We start from the raw sequence: 18,412 nt of genomic DNA on the forward strand, positions 1-18,412 counted from the left end.
GCAGAGAAAACAAGCAGGGACAGAATTTCAGTAGCTGGAAGGGAGAACATTCCTTCCCCCTCCAACTAAGTGACTGTCCTCTCACTTCTCAAGTCCGAGGAAGCTCTGCCGTAAGGCTAAACGCGACACTCAGGGAGCATTTGGAATCTTGCCCTGTGGTCTCTTGCCTCTAAAGCTGCAAGACCCTTTATGTGGCTCTGCTGTGGAAGGGAAAGGAGTAGAGGAAAACTGCTCAAATGACTGCAGAGATGTAGAAGCTTTCCTTATCAGGGAGAGAGTGGGAAGCTGCGATTGCTGTTTCCTGTTACTGTAGTGAACATTTCAAAATTATGACATAAAAATGGTTTTTGTTTGTTTTTTTGAGATGGCGGTCTTGCTCTCTCACCCAGGATGGAATGCAGTGGTGTGATCACGGCTCACTGCAGCCTCAATGTCCCAGGCTTAAGTGATCCTCCTGCCTCAGCCTCCTGAGTAGCTGGAACTACAGGTGCATGACACCATACCTGGCTAATTTTTGTAATTTTTGTGGAGATGGGGTTTCACCATGTTGGCCAGGCTGGTCTTGAACTCTTGAGCTCAAGTGACCCACCCACCTTGGGTGGCCAAAAATGTTCGTTTATGTATTTATTTATTTTTGAGACGAAGTCTCGCTCTTGTCCCCCAGGCTGGAGTGCAATGGCGCGATCTCGGTTCACTGCAACCTCCACCTCCCTGGTTCAAGCGATTCTCCTGCCTCAGCCTCCCCAGTAGCTGGGATTACAGGGGCCTGCCACCATGCCTGGCTAATTTTTGTATTTTTAGTACAGATGGGGTTTCACCATCTTGGCCAGGCTGGTCTGGAACTCTTGACCTCAGGTGATCCGCCCGCCTCAGCCTCCCGAAGTGCTGGGATTACAGGTGTGAGCCACTGTGCCTGGCCCAAAAATGTTTTTTAATATCTGGGTTTTTATTGTTGGTGGTGGTGTTGGGGTGTTTGTTTGTTTGTTTGAGACAGCATCTTACTCTCTTGGCCAGACTGGAGTGCAGTGGCACGATTTCGGCTTACCGCAACCTCTGCCTCCGAGGTTCAAGAGATTCTCCTGCCTCAGCCTCCCGAGTAGCTGGGATTACAGGAGCAAGCACCACCAAGCCCAGCTAATTTTTGTATTTTTACTGGAGACGGGGTTTCACCATGTTGGCCAGGCTGGTCTCGAATTCTTGACCTCAAGCAATCCACCCGCCTCAGTCTCCCAAAGTGTTGTGATTACAGGCGTGAGCCACCGCACCCAGCCAATACCTGTTTTTAAACTATGCTTCTATGAAGAAGCATAGTTTCACTAGTGGGGAAACACACTAAGTAGGAGAGTGACTTCACATTTTATTTATTTTTTCAGAGAGAGGTGCCCAGGCTGGTCTCAAACTCCTGGTCCCAAGCGATTCTCCCCCCTCAGCCTCCCACAGTGTTGGGATTACAGGTGTGAGCCACCGCCTGTCACGTGTTCTTTAGACCGTGGGGATTGTCCCAGGACCTACTTGCCTCACAGAGTGTGGTGGGGATCCAGTGAGGGCATCTATGCAAAGAGCTTAGAACAGTGCCTGGCACATAGTAAGGGCTCAGGACACATTAGCAACGAATATGGTTTTAGAGATCCGGGTCTCAGACAAAGCTATGCCAGTGCTGAAACAATGTCGATCGGAACCACCTAGGAGCACCTTTTAAAACTCTCAAAGCCAAGGCCACACCCCACACCATAAATTAAGTCACAGCCTCTGGGGGTGGGGTCTGAGCATCAGTATTTTCTGGAAGTTTCCCAGGAGTTTTCAATATGCAGCCACGTTTGGGAACTGTCTGGTCTAGAACTTTGTGTGCCTGAGGCCTGCGCTGGGAGAACTGACTTTGAAAAGACACAGACAGGCAGTCATTTTGTAGCTAGAGGTGAAGCAGATGGCGTGGGGGCAGAAGGGTGTGGGACCTGGGACCCAGCGGGGGCTACGGCTCCCAGGGGCCTTCGAGCCTGGCAACCACTGGCACCCCCACTCCCCCCAGGCTGGGATGGAGCCACTGTCTGCACCCGAGGAGGCCTCCAGAGCAGGAGGCGGGAGCAGCAGCTCTGAGCCCGGCTTGGGCACCAGAGGGAGCTCGTGGGGACGCGCCACGGCTCCATCCCTGCAGCTGGTTCAAACTGGTTTGGGCAGGGTGCGGCCCGGGCGGGCTGCATTCCAGGCCTCAGGCTCGCGGCTGTCCGGGGCCTCCCCAAGGGCTGCGGACCTAGGGCAGGGAGCAGCAGGGGCAGGGCCCCCGGGCAGGAGCCCAGCACCCTGAGAGGCTGGGGAGATGTTTAAAAACTCAGTCCTCTTTGTGTAAAATCATTTACTTGGCCTCCCATGGGGGTCCCTGACTAAGGCTGGCAGCGCGGCGGAGCCCCTGGATAGGGTTATTCCCAGACATCAGTGTGCATTAGAATCGAAGCAGAGCTTGTTAAATGCGGAGGCCCAGTGCCCCCTCTCACCAGAGATCCTGATTCAGAACGTCTGGGGTGGGCTTCTGGGCATCCATATTTTTAGCAAAATATTTCTAAGGTACAATCACATATTCAGAAAAAAAGGCTAGAAACAAAATGATTGTCAACCAGCCAACCTGGCCCAGGGTATGAATCGCTGGGACACTTGTGAAGGACACAGAGACCCCTTCCCCAGACCTCCTCTCTCCCCAGGGAAGAGGATTTGGGTAATTAGCACTTTTAGATAATATCCCAGGCTTTTTTTTTTTTTTTTTCATAAGGGCAATTTCCTTTTTATTTTTTTATTTTATTTTTTTGAGACAGGGCCTGGCTCTGTCACTGAGGCTACAGTGCAGTGGAGTGATCTCGGCTTACTGCAGCCTTGACCTCTAGGCTCAAGTGGTCCTCTCACCTTAGCCTCCTGAGTAGCTGGGACCACAGGCACGTGCCACCACTCCTGTCTAAGTTTTGTATATTTTGTAGATACAGGAGTTTCGCCATGTTGGCCAGGCTGGCCTCAAACTCCTGGCCTCATGTGATCTGACCGCCTCGGCCTCCCACTCCCAAAGTGCTGGGATTACAGGCGTGAGCCACCATGCCAGCCTGGCTTTTTTTTTTTTTTTTTTTAATGAGTCATTTTAGACATTCATACAGTTTTGGTATTGCTACAAACATCAGCCGAAGAAATAAAACATTCCGAATATTGAAATCCCTCTCAGCCGAACACCTGACGTCAGGAGTTCAAGACCAGCCTGGCCAACATGGCAAAACCCCGTCTCTCCTAAAAACACAAAAATTAGTCAGGCGTAGCTGGGTGTGGTGGCTCACGCCTGTAATCCCAGCACTTTGGGAGGCTGAGGCGGGCAGATCACCTGAGGTCGGGAGTTCGAGACCAGCCTGGCCAACATGGTGAAACCCTGTCTCTACTAAAAATGCAAAAATTAGCCAGGTGTGGTGGTGGGCACCTGTAATTCCAGCTACTTGGGAGGCTGAGGCAGGAGAATCACTTGAACCCTGGAGAAGGAGGTTGCAGTGAGCCGAGATTGCGCCACTGCACTCCAGCCTGGGCTACAGAGACTCCGTCTCAAAAAAAAAAAATAAAAAATTAGGCGTAGTGGCATGTGCTTGTAATCCCAGCTACTTAGGAGGCTGAGGCAGGAGGATCACTTGAACCTGGAAGGTAGAGGTTGCAGTGAGCTGAGATCGTGCCACTGCACACCAGCCTGGGCGACAGAGCGAGACTCTGTCTCAAAAAATATATATATATTAAATCCCTCTTGGGCTGGGCACAGTGCCTCACTCCTGTAATCCCAGCACTTTGGGAGGCCGAGACTGGTGGGTCACTTGAAACCAGGAGTTCGAGACTGGCCTGGCCAACATGTTGAAACCCTGTCTCTACTAAAAATACAAAAATTTGCCAGGCTTGGTGGTGCTTGTTCCTGTAATCCCAGCTACTGGGGAGGCTGAGGCAGGAGAATCGCTTGAACCCGGGAGGCAGAGCTTGCAGTGAGCCGAGATTGTGCCACTGCACTCCAGTCTGGGCAACAAAACAAGACTCTGTCAAAAAACAAAAAAAGAAAGAAAGAAAGAAAAGAAAAAGAAATCCCTCCCTCCCATACCCCTCTCCAGTTTCTTCTCCCCCGCCCTAAAGTAACCACTTTTGGAACATGGGGTACATCGTTCCCATGCACAGCTTTGTACTTTTGCTCCATCTGTCGGTGTCCATAAACAATATATAGTGTGGTTTTGCGTGTTTTAAAAACTGTGCTAATGGCACAGTGCCCTACAGAGCCTTCTGCAACACGACTTTTCTTCCTTAGCTTTATGTTTCTGAGATTTATCCACCAGGAGAAGTTTGCTGTGCTCAGGTCAATTTGGCGATCTGAGGCCAGTCCTGGGCTCTTTGTGGGAGATGCCTAGCCAGCAGGCAAGGGCGAGGGTCTGAGACTGGCTCCCAGGAGATGGCGAGGAGGGCTCAGAGCATCAGGGAAATCATGACAATGACGAATGGCCAAGTGTGGGCTCAGTGAGTTCCTATAAAACCCTTAAGCACTTAAGGCCCAAGTCTTTGCCAAGAATTTTCCAGAAAATGACTGGCCTGAAGGCCTGGATATTTGGATAGGGAGAAATTAGCAGTGGACAGATTTGGAAGTGGGAATTGTGCAGTGATGGACTACACAAAAGGCAGGTCAAACGCGTTGTTTAGGCCCCTACCTAGGGTGGCCAACTACAATATAAATTCAGATTTAATGGAGAGGAAGGTGTGGGACGTCCTGTATATTTATTTGCACCCTTGATACCAGCCCCTCCTTTTTTAAAACAACAACAACAACAAAAGACAGAGTTTCACTGTGTCACACAGGCTGGAGTGCAGTGGTACGATCATAACTCGCTGTAGCCTTGAACTCCTGGCCTCAAACAATCCTCCTGCATCTGCCTCTCCAGTAGCTAGGACTACAGTTGTGCCCCACCACACCCTGCAATTTTAATTTTTTTCTTTTAGAGAGATGGAGTCTCCTTATGTTTGCCCAAGCAGCTTAGCCTTTTTTTTTTTTTTTTGTAAGGCGATTTAACATTTAAAGAAAAGTCAGCAGGCAGGGGGCGGTGGCCCACGCCTGTAATCCTAGCACTTTGGGAGGCCGAGGCAGGTGGCTCACCTGAGGTCAGGAGTTCGAGAGCAGCCTGGCCAACATGGCAAAACCCCGTCTCTACTAAAAAATACAAAAATTAGAATTAGTCGGGCGTGGTGACAGGCGCCTGTAATCCCAGCTACTCGGGAAGCTGAGGGAGGGGGAGAATTGTTTGAACCTGGAATGTGGAAGTTACAGTGAGCCGAAATCGCACCACTGCACTCCAGCCTGGGCGACAGAGCGAGACTCCGTCTCCAAAAAAAAAATTTTTTTTAATTAATTAAAAATAAAAATAAGTCATCAAACGAAAAATCAAAACTTCAGACTTTTCTTATACCTATTTGCCTTTTAGTACTTTCCTCATTAGCACTGTTGGGGTGGGAGATGAGGCGCACCTCGCTCTCTTCAGCCCCAAGGCTTGTAAAGGGTCTATCTAGGCCGGCCTCCGAGGGCATGGAGGGAGTGGGTGCGGTTGTGAAATGTAGTGCGCTCAATAGTTTCCTGGTGAAGTTTATTTTAAAATCCGCACCGAAGAGGAAGACGAGGACCGTTACACTCGGCCTTCCCTAAATTCCAGGACCCTCCGCCCGATGCAAACTAGATGCTTTAGTAGGATGGGAACGGGCGGGGGGCGGGCGGCTTTGGGCTTCCTCTAAGCTAGCGCCTCTCTAACCTGGACGCCCGTTAGAATCACCCGGGGAGTTTTAGAAACTACCGATGCCCAAGCCACACTTCGAAGGATTCCGACTTAATCGGCCTGGTGCGAGGCCTAGCTTCCGGGCTTTTAAAAGCTCCCCGGGGATTCTATTTTACGGCCGGGTCCGGGGCCGGGAGCCTGTACACTACCGGGATTCCGATGGGGAGGGGTGGCTTGCCCCAGTAGTTCTCAAATTTAGCTTTGGGTCAACAATCTGGTTGGAACCACCTAGCAAACATCAAAAGATCCTGATGCCCAGGTCTTAACCCAGAGACGGTGTGGTCCAGGCTTGGGAAATTCTAAAAGAGCTCCAGGTGACTGCCATCTGCAAGCGAGTTTGCAAAGCACTGATGCCCAGGTGCTGCGGGGGCGGGCGCAGCGCGCGCCGCTCGCCACTGGGTGGCGCTGCCCGCTCGGCCCGGCGCTCCTGGAGCTGCGAGCCGCGACCGCCGGGAGCGCACCTGCCCCGCCTCCGCCAGGCGGGCCGCGGGGCATGCTTCGGACCGGGGGCGGGGCTCCGAGGCCCGGGCGCAACCACGGGCTCCCAGGCAGCCTCCGCCAGCCGGACCCGGTCGCCCTCCAGATGCTGCTGGTGGACGCCGATCAGCCGGAGCCCGTGCGCAGCGGGGCGCGCGAGCTCGCGCTCTTCCTGACCCCCGAGCCTGGGGCCGAGGTAGGGGACGGGGCTGTGGAGTTGGAGGAGAGGGTTCTCGCGGTTAGGGGTCCGGGGTCCGGGCTCCGGACCCTCGGCTCCCCGGGGCATCCTCTCGCTCCCGGAGTGGGGGGCCCGGGGATTCCCCCCTTCCTGAAGGGTGGCTGCGGGGCGCCACCCAGAGATGCGCAGCGGGTCGTCCCTGCTCGCTCCTCCGGGCGACACCGGGCCCCGGAGGCCCAGGCTCGCTTTCCCTCCCCACCCGGGTCCCCCAGCATCCGCCGGGTCCTCAGGTGCCGCCCTTTGCCAGGCCGGCCCTGGGAGAGGCGGACCCCGGGACCGCTGCTGCCCCGGCTACCTCCGAGCGGTGCCCGGGCCGAGCGGCGCCTCAGGCTGCGGCTGTGCGGGGAGCCCCGAGGCCGCGCTGCGCTGCTGCAGCTCGGAGCGAAAACACCACGCCTCTGTCTGCGCTTTCTATTTTAAAAGCACCAAGTGAAAAGCAGATCTAAAACGAGACCCTCTACCTTCCGGCTGGAGGCATCTGTCGACGCTGTTGTGAAAAAGTTATTTGTCTGAGTTCACTAGGAGTTATTTACGGTCAGAAATTAAACCCATTCTCTTTTTAAACCACAAAAGCAGTACAGGAGTATTTAAAATAAAGGCTATGCACCCCTTTCTCTTTTCTCTCCCACCCCAATTCTAGTTTTCTTAGAAAACCAGCATTAACTGTTTGGTATAAATCATCCCGGACATTTAAAATGCATTTACAAATGTAGATATCTGTATATCTGTATCTGCCTAGGCAGAGTATTGGCTCGTGCCAGTGGTCCCAGCATTCTGGGAGGCTGAAGCAGGAGGATTGCTTGGGATGGGGATAGGGGACGGGGAAGAGTGAGGCTGCAGTGAGGCTTGATCATGCCACTGCACTCCAGCCTGGGCGACAGAGTGAGACATTTAAAAAAAAATCTATCTCGCCAGGCGTGGTGGCTCACGCTTGTAATCCCAGCACTACTGGGAGGCCGAGACGGGTGGATCACCTGAGGTCAGGAACTCCAGACCAGCCTGACCAACATGGCGAAACCCCGTCTCTACTAAAAATACAAAAATTAGCCGGGCGTGTAATCCCAGCTACTTGGGAGGCTGAGGCAGGAGGATCGCTTGAACCTGGGAGGCGGAGGTTGTAGTGAGCTGAGATCAGCCATTGCATTCCAGCCTGGGCAACAAGAGCAAAACTCCCTCTCAAAAAAAAAACCCATAAAATATCTTTCCATATATATATATACATATATATGAGTTTTCTCTTTTTTCTTTTTATTTTTCTCCATATATATATATATATATATATATATTTTTTTTTTTTTTTTTTTTTTTTTGAGGTGGAGTCTTGCTCTGTCACCAGGCTGGAGTGCATTGGCATGATCTCAGCTCACTGCAACCTCTGCCTCCCAGGTTCAAGCAATTCTCCTGCCTCAGCCTCCCAAGTAGCTGGGACTACAGGCATGTGCCACCATGCTCAGCTAATTTTTGTATTTTTCAGTAGAGACGGGGTTTCGCCATGTTGGCCAGGATGATCTCTATCTCTTGACCTCGTGATCCACCCGCCTCGGCCTCCCAAAGTGTTGGGATTACAGGCGTGAGCCACAGCGCCAAGCCATCTCCATATATTTTTAAAATAATTTTTGAGCAGAAGTGTTTAATTTTTTTTTTTTTTTGACAGGGTTTCACTTTGTCACCCAGGCTGGAGTGCAGTGACACAATCATAGCTCAATGTAGCCTCAACCTCCTGGGCTCAAGTGATCCTCCCACCTCAGCCTCCCGCATAGCTAGGACCACAGGTTCACACAACCACGTCAGGTTAACTTTTAAAATAAAGTTATTTTGTGGAGACGAGATCGCACTATGTTGCCCAGGTGGGTCTTGAATTCCTGGGCCCAAGAGATCCTCTGGCCTCAGCCTCCCAAAGTGCTGGGATTATAGGCATGTGCCACCATGCCTGGCCCATCTATATTAGTTTTAAATGAAACCTCACTTGCTGCTGTAATACTGTCCTGCAACTTGCTTTTCTTTACTCAAAATAGCATGGAAAAATGTGTGGGGACTACTAATGGGAAGGTATGGGGCTTCGTTTTGGTGTAATGAACATGTTCTGGATGTTAGATAGTTGTGTTGGTTGCACAAATTTGTGACTATACTGAAAACTGCTGAATCGTACACTTTGAAAGGGTGAATTTTGTGGTTTGTGAATTATATCTCAATTTAAAAAATAGCATGGAGGCAGGGTACAGTGGCTTATGCCTGTAATTCCAGCGACTTGGGAAGCTGAGGTGGGAGGATCACTTGAGACCAGGAGTTCAAGACTAGTCTGGGCAACGCAGGGAAACCCCTGTCTCTACAAAAAAATGTTAAAATATAAAAAATTAAAAATAACACGAACAAAAATTTAAAAATTAAAAATAACATGAGCATGTATCCATAAACACTGTCCAATAGAAATATAATTGGAGCTACAAATGTGAGCTACCTATGCAATTTTTTTTGTTTTTGAGACAGAGTTTCACTCTTGTTGCCCAGGCTGGAGTGCAATGGTGTGATCTCGGCTCACCGCAACCTCCACCTCCTGGGTTCAAATGATTCTCCTGCCTCAGCCTCCCGAGTAGCTGGGATTACAGGCATGCACCACCACGCCCAGCGAATTTTGTATTTTTAGTAGAGACAGGGTTCCTCCATGTTGGTCAGGCTGGTCTCGAACTCCTAGCCTCAGGTGATCTGCCCACCTCGGCCTCCCAAAGTGCTGGGATTACAGGTGTGAGCCACTGTGCCTGGCCACCTACGCAATTTTTAGTGTTCTATGAGCCACATGAAAAAGAAACAGGTGGCCAGGCACCATGGCTCATGCCTGTAATTCCAGCATTTTGGGAGGCCAGGGCAGGCGGATCACTTGAGGCCAGGAGTTTGAGACCAGCCTGGCCAACATGGTGGAACCCTGTCTCTATTAAACATACAAAAATTAGCCAGATGTGGTGGCATAAGCCTGTAATCCTAGCTACTTGGGAGGCTGAGGCACAAGAACTGCTTGAACCTGGGAGGTGGAGGTTGCAGTGAGCCGAGATCACGCCACTGCACTCCAGCCTGGGCAATAGAGTGAGACTCTGTCTCAAAACAAACAAACAAACAAAAAGAACCCAAAAGAATTAAAAAAGAAAAGAAACAGGTGAAATTAATTTCAATATATTTAAAATAACAGTATATCTGGGCCAGGAGCAATGGCTCACGCCTGTGGTCCCAGTACTTTGGGAGGCCAAGACTGGAGGATCACTTGAGCCCAAGGAGTTCAAGACCAGCCTGGGCAACATAGTGAGGCCCCCGTCTCTAGTTAATAAAAAAAAAAAATAAAAAGTATATCCAAAATATTTCAACATATGATCACTAGTACAAAGTTAATGAAATTTTACATTCTGTTCTTTGTCCTGAGTTTTCAAAATCAGGCTTTTGATACTGAACTTTCAGTCCATCTCAGCTTGGACTGGGCACATTTGAAGTGTTCAGTAGTCCCATGAGACGCGTGGCTGCCATGTTGGAGAGCCTAGGTCTCCGTCACCCTCTGGCTTCCTAGTGTCCCATGATGAAATAGTAATTGCTCCCATTCCTGAGCACATACTGTGTGGCACCAGTTTGCTAAACTGTGTTCATGGCTTATGTCATTGTGTCACGGCAGTGACCTGGTGACTGGGATGGTGTTATGTTGATTTTATAGCTCAGCAAACAGGCTCTCACGGCATAAATGACTTTGTGTGGATGGACCATAATTTATGAATCATTCATAAATGGTTCAGGGCTGGTGCGTTTTGCCAGGCAGGGTCCTGGGGGAGGCTCCACGCTCCCCAAGCATACTTTGGTCTAGTGTCCCAGGGACTCAGGCACAGACATTTAGGTTGTCTGCGACTTTTCACTGCCTTTAGCATCCTGAGTGCATTTCTTGTTCCTTCTCTCCCTTACTCTCAGCAGCGACATGTCATTGTGCCCAGTGGCTAAGCCCCAGCTTCATTTTGTCTCTATTAGGAATAGTCTTTAAGAGAAACTGCGTGTATTCATTTCATTTTCTCACTCAGGGCTGTCTTTAACTCAGTCACGGGTTTGCTTATGCTCATTTGTAAGGGATTTGTAATAAAGAGCCCCAACTCCCTGTAGCTCCATGCAGCCATAACCCACTGAAAGCGCTTGTTGAAGTTTATTTACCAAAAGAAACAGAAACTGCGCCAGAGCAGAGTCACGTGCAGCCTCCACTTTTAAAGCGTAATTCATTACCAGATCCCCAAGCTGGAACAGTTTCCAGGTGGGCACATGAGCAGGAAAAGGAAAACCTGGTTTGCGAACAGACCTGGACAGCAGCCTCCTCCCAACCAGCCTGTCTCCCGGGGGCACTTTTGCCGCTTCCATGGAGCAGCAGAAATCTCAGTCCAGCCAACCCCAGCCTTAGGGGGCCTGGGCCTCCCTGTGAAGTGGGGCCTGCTTCATTCAGCACCTTCAGCCTCGGTATGTGCCAAGTCTTTCCTGGAGCTGGGGACGCCACAGGCAGTGAGACACACGAGGCCCTTCCCCTGTGGCACTGCCAGACGATAAACACATAACAAGGCCAGACACAGTGGCTCACGCCTGTAATCCTAGCACTCTGGGAGGCTGAGGTGGGCGGATCCTTTGTACCCGGGAGTTCGAGACCAGCCTGGGCAACATGGCAAAATCCCGTCTCTACAAAAATTAGCTGGGCGTGGTGGTATGTGCCCCTGGTCCCAGCTACTAGAGAGGCTGAGATGGGAAGATCACCTGGGCTCTGGGAGGTGGAGGTTGCAGTGAGCTGAGATCGCATCACTGCACTCCAGCCTGGGCGACAGAGTGAGACCTATCTCAAAAAACAAAACAAAATGAAACCGTAACAAAACCTCTAAACTGTAATGAATGTTACAAAGCACAGACATGGGCGGATGTGAGATAGGGCACCTGTGTGTGCACAGAGACTCAGGAGGGTGAATAGAAAGTTATTGTCTGGGTGCAGTCATGGAGGTCTTCCCTGAGGCAGCATTGTCTTAGGATGAGCCCTGAGCCTGAGTAGGAGTTGGCTGGCTGAGGAGAAAAATATCCCAGGCAGAGAGAACAGTTCTTGCAAAAGCCCTGGGATGGGATGAAGCAGGGGGTTTTTGGGGGATGGAGAGAAGAGCAGCTGGTGGGAGGGGGAGCAGCAGGAGATGGGGCAAGTGAAGGGGCACAAGCTCTGCCTGGACTTCACACTGCTTTCCCCAGATGGAGGAGCTGCTGAGGGGCAGTGCCTTGAGCTGGGTTGGCAGGTGAGTTACTGTTTCCAGGGCCTCGGGTTTTCTGTTCAACCAGTTCCCTGCCACCCTTCTTTCTGGTTTGAACATCCCTTTTTTTTTTTTTTTTTTTTTTGAGACAGTCTTGTTCTTGTCACCCAGGCTGGAGTGCAGTGGCGCAAACTCAGCTCACTGCAACCTCCGCCTCCTGGGTTCAAGCGATTCTCCTGCCTCAGCCTCCCAAGTAGCTAGGATTACAGGTATGCACTACCACGCCCGGCTAATTTTTGTAGTTTTAGTAGAGACAGAGTTTCGCCATGTTGGCCAGGCTGCTCTCGAACCTGTGACCTCAGGTGATCCACCTGCCTCGGCCTCCCAAAGTGTTAGGATTATAGGCATGAGCCACCGCGCCTGGCGAACTTTTGATTTTTCTATAGTCAGGATGAGAGAAAAGAGAAATATTTCTCCAAACTCTGTACCTGGACAAAAGTAGAAAAATGTAAATTAGCCAAAGATGGCCTTGAGTTTCAAGAAAAATGTGGGAGAGGAGTTTTCTTTGCAGAAGCTAAGAATGTTACATCCAACTTGCAAACACGGCACACCTGTGGGAAATTTCCTAACATGTCGCATCCTTTTGTGACCTGCTGGTCCCCTTTGGGCATTCAAGTTTGGGATGCTGGATTAGAAGTCTGTGATGGGGGGCCGGGCGCCGTGGCTCACGCCTGTAATCCCAACACTTTGGGAGGCCGAGGCGGGTGGATCACTTGAGGGCAGGAGTTCGAGACCAGGGTGGCCAACATGGTGAAACCCTGTCTCTACTAAAAATACAAAATTAGTTGTGCGTAGTGGCAGGTGCCTGTAATCCCAGGTACTTGTGTGGCTGAGGCAGGAGAATTGCTTGAACCCGGGAGGTGGAAGTTGCAGTGAGGCCGAGATTGTGCCACTGCACTCCAGCCTGGGTGACAAGAGTGAGACTCTGTCTCAAAAACAAAAAACAAACAAAAAAGTCTGTTAGGGGGACTCCAGGGTATGGTCTACTGTCTCAAAGGTGTAGTTCCAATATTTATTCCTTAAATTTTGTTTTGAGATGGGGTCTTGCTGTGTTGCCCAGGCTGGTCTCGAATTCCTGGGCTCAAGCAATCTGCCCACCTCAGCCTCCCAAAGTGTTGGAATTACAGGCATGAGCCACCGCACCTGGCCTCTTCCTTAAATTGTATGGCAAACCTGCATTGTGCCCTTCTGCTGTAGGCACTGGGCGAGACCAGCAAGACAGGCATGGTACCTGGTGTTGCAGGTGGGGAGGAAGCTAAGCAGACTAGTGACAAACAGAGTGACTAAATGCTGATAAATGCCACACAGGAGACACCTGAGGGGTGATAGGGACTGAGGGGAAGGAGGATGGGAAGGACCGGAGGGCAAAGATCTGACAGCAGATGCCCAGCCACAGGGGAAAGATGAGGGACCGGGAGGTGCCTGAGTGGAGGGACCTCAGTGACCACAGGGGTGTGGGGGGAGGTAGACAGGGCCACACCAGGGCCTGGGTCCCCAGGGGGGGAGTCTGAATTCTGTTCTAGGGTCATGCATGAAGGACAGGTTCTGATTTATCGACTTGTACTAGGTGTGGTAGCTCATGCCTGTAGTCCCAGCAGTTTGGGAGGCTGAGGTAAGAGGATCGCTTGAGTGCAGAAGTTTGAGGTTGCAGTGAGCTATGAGTGCCACTACACTCTAGCCTGGGTGACAGAGCAAGACCCTGTCTCAAAAATAATAAATGAAAAGATTCATGGCCATGTGGCTGCGGTGTTAGAATGTACTGGGGGGACCGCAGTGGCAGCAGGGAGACCAGAGATGGATGCTGCGCCATCCAGGTGGACAAGGACTGAGCTGGCCGCCTCCCTGCATCAGAACCTTCCGGGGCATGAGGAGCCAGGGCCAAGGCAGGTGCTGGGAGAGGCAGCTTTTCTCAGATGTGCCTGACTTTCTACCCACAAAACCTGCCCAGGAGTGGAGGGAGCCTTCCTCAGGGCTCTGGCAGCCTCTCCTCACAGGACATGGCCTTGCTTTGGGTGATGGTCTGCCTAGAGCCTTGGATGAAGGTCTCCCATCCGGCCGAGCTTCAGTGTCACACAGAGGCCTTAAAACAAACACGTTAGGTCAGGCATGTTGGCCCACGCCTGTAATCCCAGCACTTTGGGAAGCCGAGGCAGGTGGATCACTTGAGGTTAGGAGTTCCAGACCAGCCTGGCCAACATGGTGAAACCCCATGTCTACTAAAAAATACAAAAATTAGCTGGGCATGGTGGTGGGCACCTGTAATCCCAGCTACTTGGGAGGCTGAGGCAGGAGAATCATCTGAACCCGGGAGGCAGAGTTTGTGGTGAGCCGAGATTGTGCCACTACACTCCAGCCTGGGTGACAGAGCCAGACTCCATCTCAAAAAACAAACAAAACAAAACACGTTGGCTGGCCATGGTGGCTCATGCCTGTAATCCCAACACTTTGGGAGGCTGAGGCGGGCAATCACTTGAGGCCAGGAGTTTGAAACCAGCCTGGCCAACATGGCAAAACCCAGTCTCTACAAAAAATACAAAAATTAGCCAACTGTGGCGGTGTGCACCTACAGTCCCAGCTACTCGGGAGGCTGGGGCATGAGAATCGCTCGAACCCGGAATGTGGAGGTTGCAGTGAGCCAAGATCGCACCACTGCACTCCAGCCTGGGCCACAGAGCAAGATTCTGTCTCAAAAACAAAACACGTTCCCAAAGATTGGAAATAGCCCAGTGCCCATCAGTGCGGGCCAGTGCCATAGCGATGCTTCTGATGAGTGGAGCAGTAGCGGCTGCAGCGGGAGTCAGCGCTGCTTTTGCCCGTGCACAGCAGCGTTCAGCACAGAGTGCTGAGTGAGAGGTGCAAGGGGCATGTGTGTGTGCTGCCGTTTTCTGTAAATAAAAACAGAAGGCAAAAATATGTATTTTCATGCATCTATAAACAGGAGATTCAATTAAATCAGTTTCTTGGGTGGGGTGGGGTATAGGCATGGTTGGGAGCACTAATATAGATTATAGTTCTCAAACTTTACAAACTTTGGCATAATTTGAGGATCTTTAAAAAATACTAGCTGGGGTCAGATGCAGTATCTCATGCCTTCAATCCCAGCACTTTGGGAGGCTGAAGCGAGAGGATTGCTTAAGCTCAGGAGATCAAGACCAGCTTGGGCAACATAGCAAGACCATGTCTCTACAAAATAAAATAATAAATTAGCCGGGTGTGGTGGCACACAGCTTGTGAGCTGTGATCGCACCACTGTACTTCAGCCTTGGGGACAGAACGAGACAGACTAGACTCCCCCCCAAAAAAAAAGAAAAAGAGAGAGAGAAAATGCTGATTGCCTGCCCCCATCCCTGAGTATTCTGATTTAATTCATGTGGGTGCAGCCTGGTCATTGGAATTATAAAAGCTCTCCAGGAGGATTTTAAGCCTGGAAGTGACCTGGTCTGATTGGTCTGTTGGAAAATCACTCTGGGGGCTGGTGGAAAAAGAATTATAGGGAGGATCCCATGAAGCAGGGCGTGTGGGCCTGGGGATCTGGATTTCTTTTTTTTGAGATGGAGTTTCGCTCTTGTTGTCCAGGCTGGAGTATAATGGCGCGATCTCAGCTCACTGCAACCTCTGCCTCCCGGGTTCAAGCCTGCTTCAGCCTCCCAAATAGCTGGGATTACAGGTGCCTGCCACCACACCTGGCTAATTTTTGTATTTTCAGTAGAGGCAGGGTTTCACCATGTTGGCCAGGCTGATCTCGAACTCCTAACCTCCAGTGATCTGCCCGCCTGGGCCTCCCAGAGTGCTGGGATTATAGGTATGAGCCACTGCACCCGGCCTCATGCTTTTTTCACTCATGTTTTGGAGACCTTTTTATATGAATGCACAGGAGCTACCTGATTATTTTCAGCAGTTAGACAGAATTTCATTGTTTGTCTGAATGACACTTTAGGTAACCATTCCTCTGTTGACAGATATTTAAGTTATGTGGAATTTTTTGCTGTCACAAAGTGTCCTGCAATAAATATCTCTGCACATACATCATTTTGCATTTATGCAAATATGTAGGATAAATACCTAGAAGGTGTATTACTGTGTCTGAGGACACATGCATTTTAGACAAGATTGAGTGCGTTTAGGGCAGTATGGCCATAGACGGCACATGCATTTTAAATGTCCGTTACTGTTGCCAAGTTAACCTTCCTGGAAGTCAGGGTCTGCATGATTTTAGAGCAGAGCAGTCAGCCCCTTCTGGACACTCAAACTTCAAGATCAAGCATCCTTTTGGGACCAGGATGGGAACTCTGTGTTGCTTTGGGGACCTGAGAGGAAAGAGTTCCCGCGTTTCTTCTCTGGGCGGTGGGTCGTTGTTTAACCTGCCAACTCCTTCCTGGTTTGCAGTTCAAACCTAACGCTACTCAGAGAATCACCTCATTTGCTCCCTGGCTTCCGGGATCTTTCAACCTTCATTTCATCACTTTCATCTTGTGCATAGAGATGAGGATGATTTTCTGCCTGGGCTGAATGGACCTTGCTATGCTAAGATTCTTCAGTATTTGTGTGTGTGTGTGTGTATGTGTTTAAGCAGCATTATTGAGATGTGATTTGCATACATATAATTCACCTGTTTAAAGTGTATAATTTAATGGCTTTTCGCATATTCACAGAGTTGTACAACCATCAACCACAACCAATTTTAGAACATTTTTATGACCCCAAAAGGAAACACTGCACCCGTTACCTGTCATTCCCCAACCCCCACCACGAATCTCCTTCCCATCTTTGTAGATTTGCCTGTTCTGGTATTTCATGTGTGTTTGTGTTTTAAAAACACAGATTGGCCAGAGACTTGAAGGCCACATTCAGCCCACAGACAGTTTTATTTGGCCGTCATAGTGTTTTTTAACTTATCAGGCTAGTTTTGAACATTTTCAAATCGAGAGAATTTGCATAAACATCTGGATTGCCATTTGTCTTGAACAAAGCAGGGTTGGCACATCCCTACCTGGCACAAGCTGGGGCCCAGTAGCAGCCAGCCCCTTTAAATAGGGCCTGGGGTCTCCTGTTTGCTACAGTCTCCACCCCTCCCTGTTGTCTCCCTGACCTGGAGGCTGAACATCAGCTGCTCTTTATGACCCCACCTGCACTGCTGTTTTTCTTAGAAGTAAAATCTCTCTGTCAAAAGTGGGAAACTGGCCAAAGCGGTGGCTCACGCCTGTAATCCCAGCACTTTGGGAGGCCGAGGTGGGTGGATCACCTGAGGTCAGCAGTTCAAGACCAGCCTGGACAACATGGCAAAACCTCGTCTCTTCTAAAAATACAAAACTTAGCCAGGCGTGGTGGTGTGCTCTTGTAGTCCCAGCTACTTAGGAGGCTCTGAGGTAGGAAAATCGCTTGAACCCGGGAGGCAGTGATTGCAGTGAGTTGAGATTGCGCCATTGCACTCCAGCCTGGGCGACAGAGCGAGACTCCATCTCAAAAAAAAAAAAAAAAAAGTGGGAAACTGAACATAAACAGTTTGCAGAAAGCAGTATTCAGCACAGCCCACTTCTCTTGTATTTATTACCTGCATGGCTTCGGTGTCATTTGAGTTTGGAGACCCTAGTAGGGTCCTTTTAAATGGAGGTGGCATCTCACTGGGAGTGACCCAGAGAAGCGACTTACTAGACTTCCTTAGCTTCTGTCATGAGACAGAGTCTGTGGATTGTTTTTCTCACAATTTTCAAATGGGGAGTCAGAAGCACAGAGATGGTCAGAGGTGCAGTTGAGACCACACAGCATAAAATGCAAGGCTGGGACTAAGGCGCCACCCAGGCTGCTGTTCTTAGGCCACAGCTCTTCCAGGCAGTACACGTCCTCCCCTTCCCTTCTCTCTCTTTCTCCCTTTCATCTTCCTTTCTTTTCTGCAGTGAATATTCATGAGCACTGTATTGATTACCAATCACTGGATAGCAAACTATCCCAAACCTTAGCAACTTCAAGCATCTGCCATTTCATAGGGTTCATGCATGATCTGCATTCAGCTGGAGGATTGGCCACCCTGGCAGTCCGGCATGGCCTTGCCCATGTGTCTAGCAGTTGGTGCTGGCTATTGGCTGGGACATCTCAGTTCTCCTCCATGTGGCCTCTCAACCTCTAGAGCCTCGCTCACTGGCCTCTACAGAAGAGTTGCCTGGACTTCTTTTTTTCTTAAATTTTATTATTATTTTTTAATTTTGGGGGGTATATAGTAGGTATATATATTCAGGGGGTACATGAGATGTTTTGATACAGGCATGCAAGGTGAAATGAGCACATCATGGAGAATGGGCTGTCCATCCCCTCAAGCATTTATCCTTTGAGTTACAAACAGTCCATTTATACTTTTTTTTTTTTTTTTTTTGAGACCAAGTCTCACTCTGTTGCCCAGGCTGGAGTGCAGTGGCAAGATCTTGGGTCACTGCAACCTCCACCTCCTGGGTTCAAATAATTCTTGTGTCTCAGCCTCCCAAATAGCTGGGATTACAGGTGTGCACCACCACACACGGCTAATTTTTGTATTTTTAGTAGAGATGGGGTTTCACTATGTTGGCCAGACTGGTCTTGAACTCCTGGCCTCAGGTGATCTGCCTGCC

General features: G+C 50.1%; 1 protein-coding gene across 3 annotated transcripts in view; it reads left to right on the forward strand.

Annotated features, from left to right (window-relative positions):
- Window positions 1-6,200: 6,200 nt before the first annotated feature.
- The window catches only part of BCAS4 (breast carcinoma amplified sequence 4), an 82,066-nt gene continuing 69,854 nt past the window's right edge, over window positions 6,201-18,412 (forward strand). For 2 of the 3 annotated variants that reach the window (XM_055373211.2, XM_031005044.3), the window contains exon 1: window positions 6,201-6,480. In XM_055373211.2, the coding sequence (XP_055229186.1) occupies window positions 6,301-6,480 (180 nt within the window). In that variant the 5' untranslated portion in view covers window positions 6,201-6,300. The remainder of the gene's footprint in view (window positions 6,481-18,412) is intronic. The other variant, XM_031005042.3, reaches the window with a different exon arrangement.

This window comes from Gorilla gorilla, chromosome 21 (assembly GCF_029281585.2).
Source record: "Gorilla gorilla gorilla isolate KB3781 chromosome 21, NHGRI_mGorGor1-v2.1_pri, whole genome shotgun sequence".
Taxonomy (NCBI): Eukaryota; Metazoa; Chordata; class Mammalia; order Primates; family Hominidae; genus Gorilla; species Gorilla gorilla.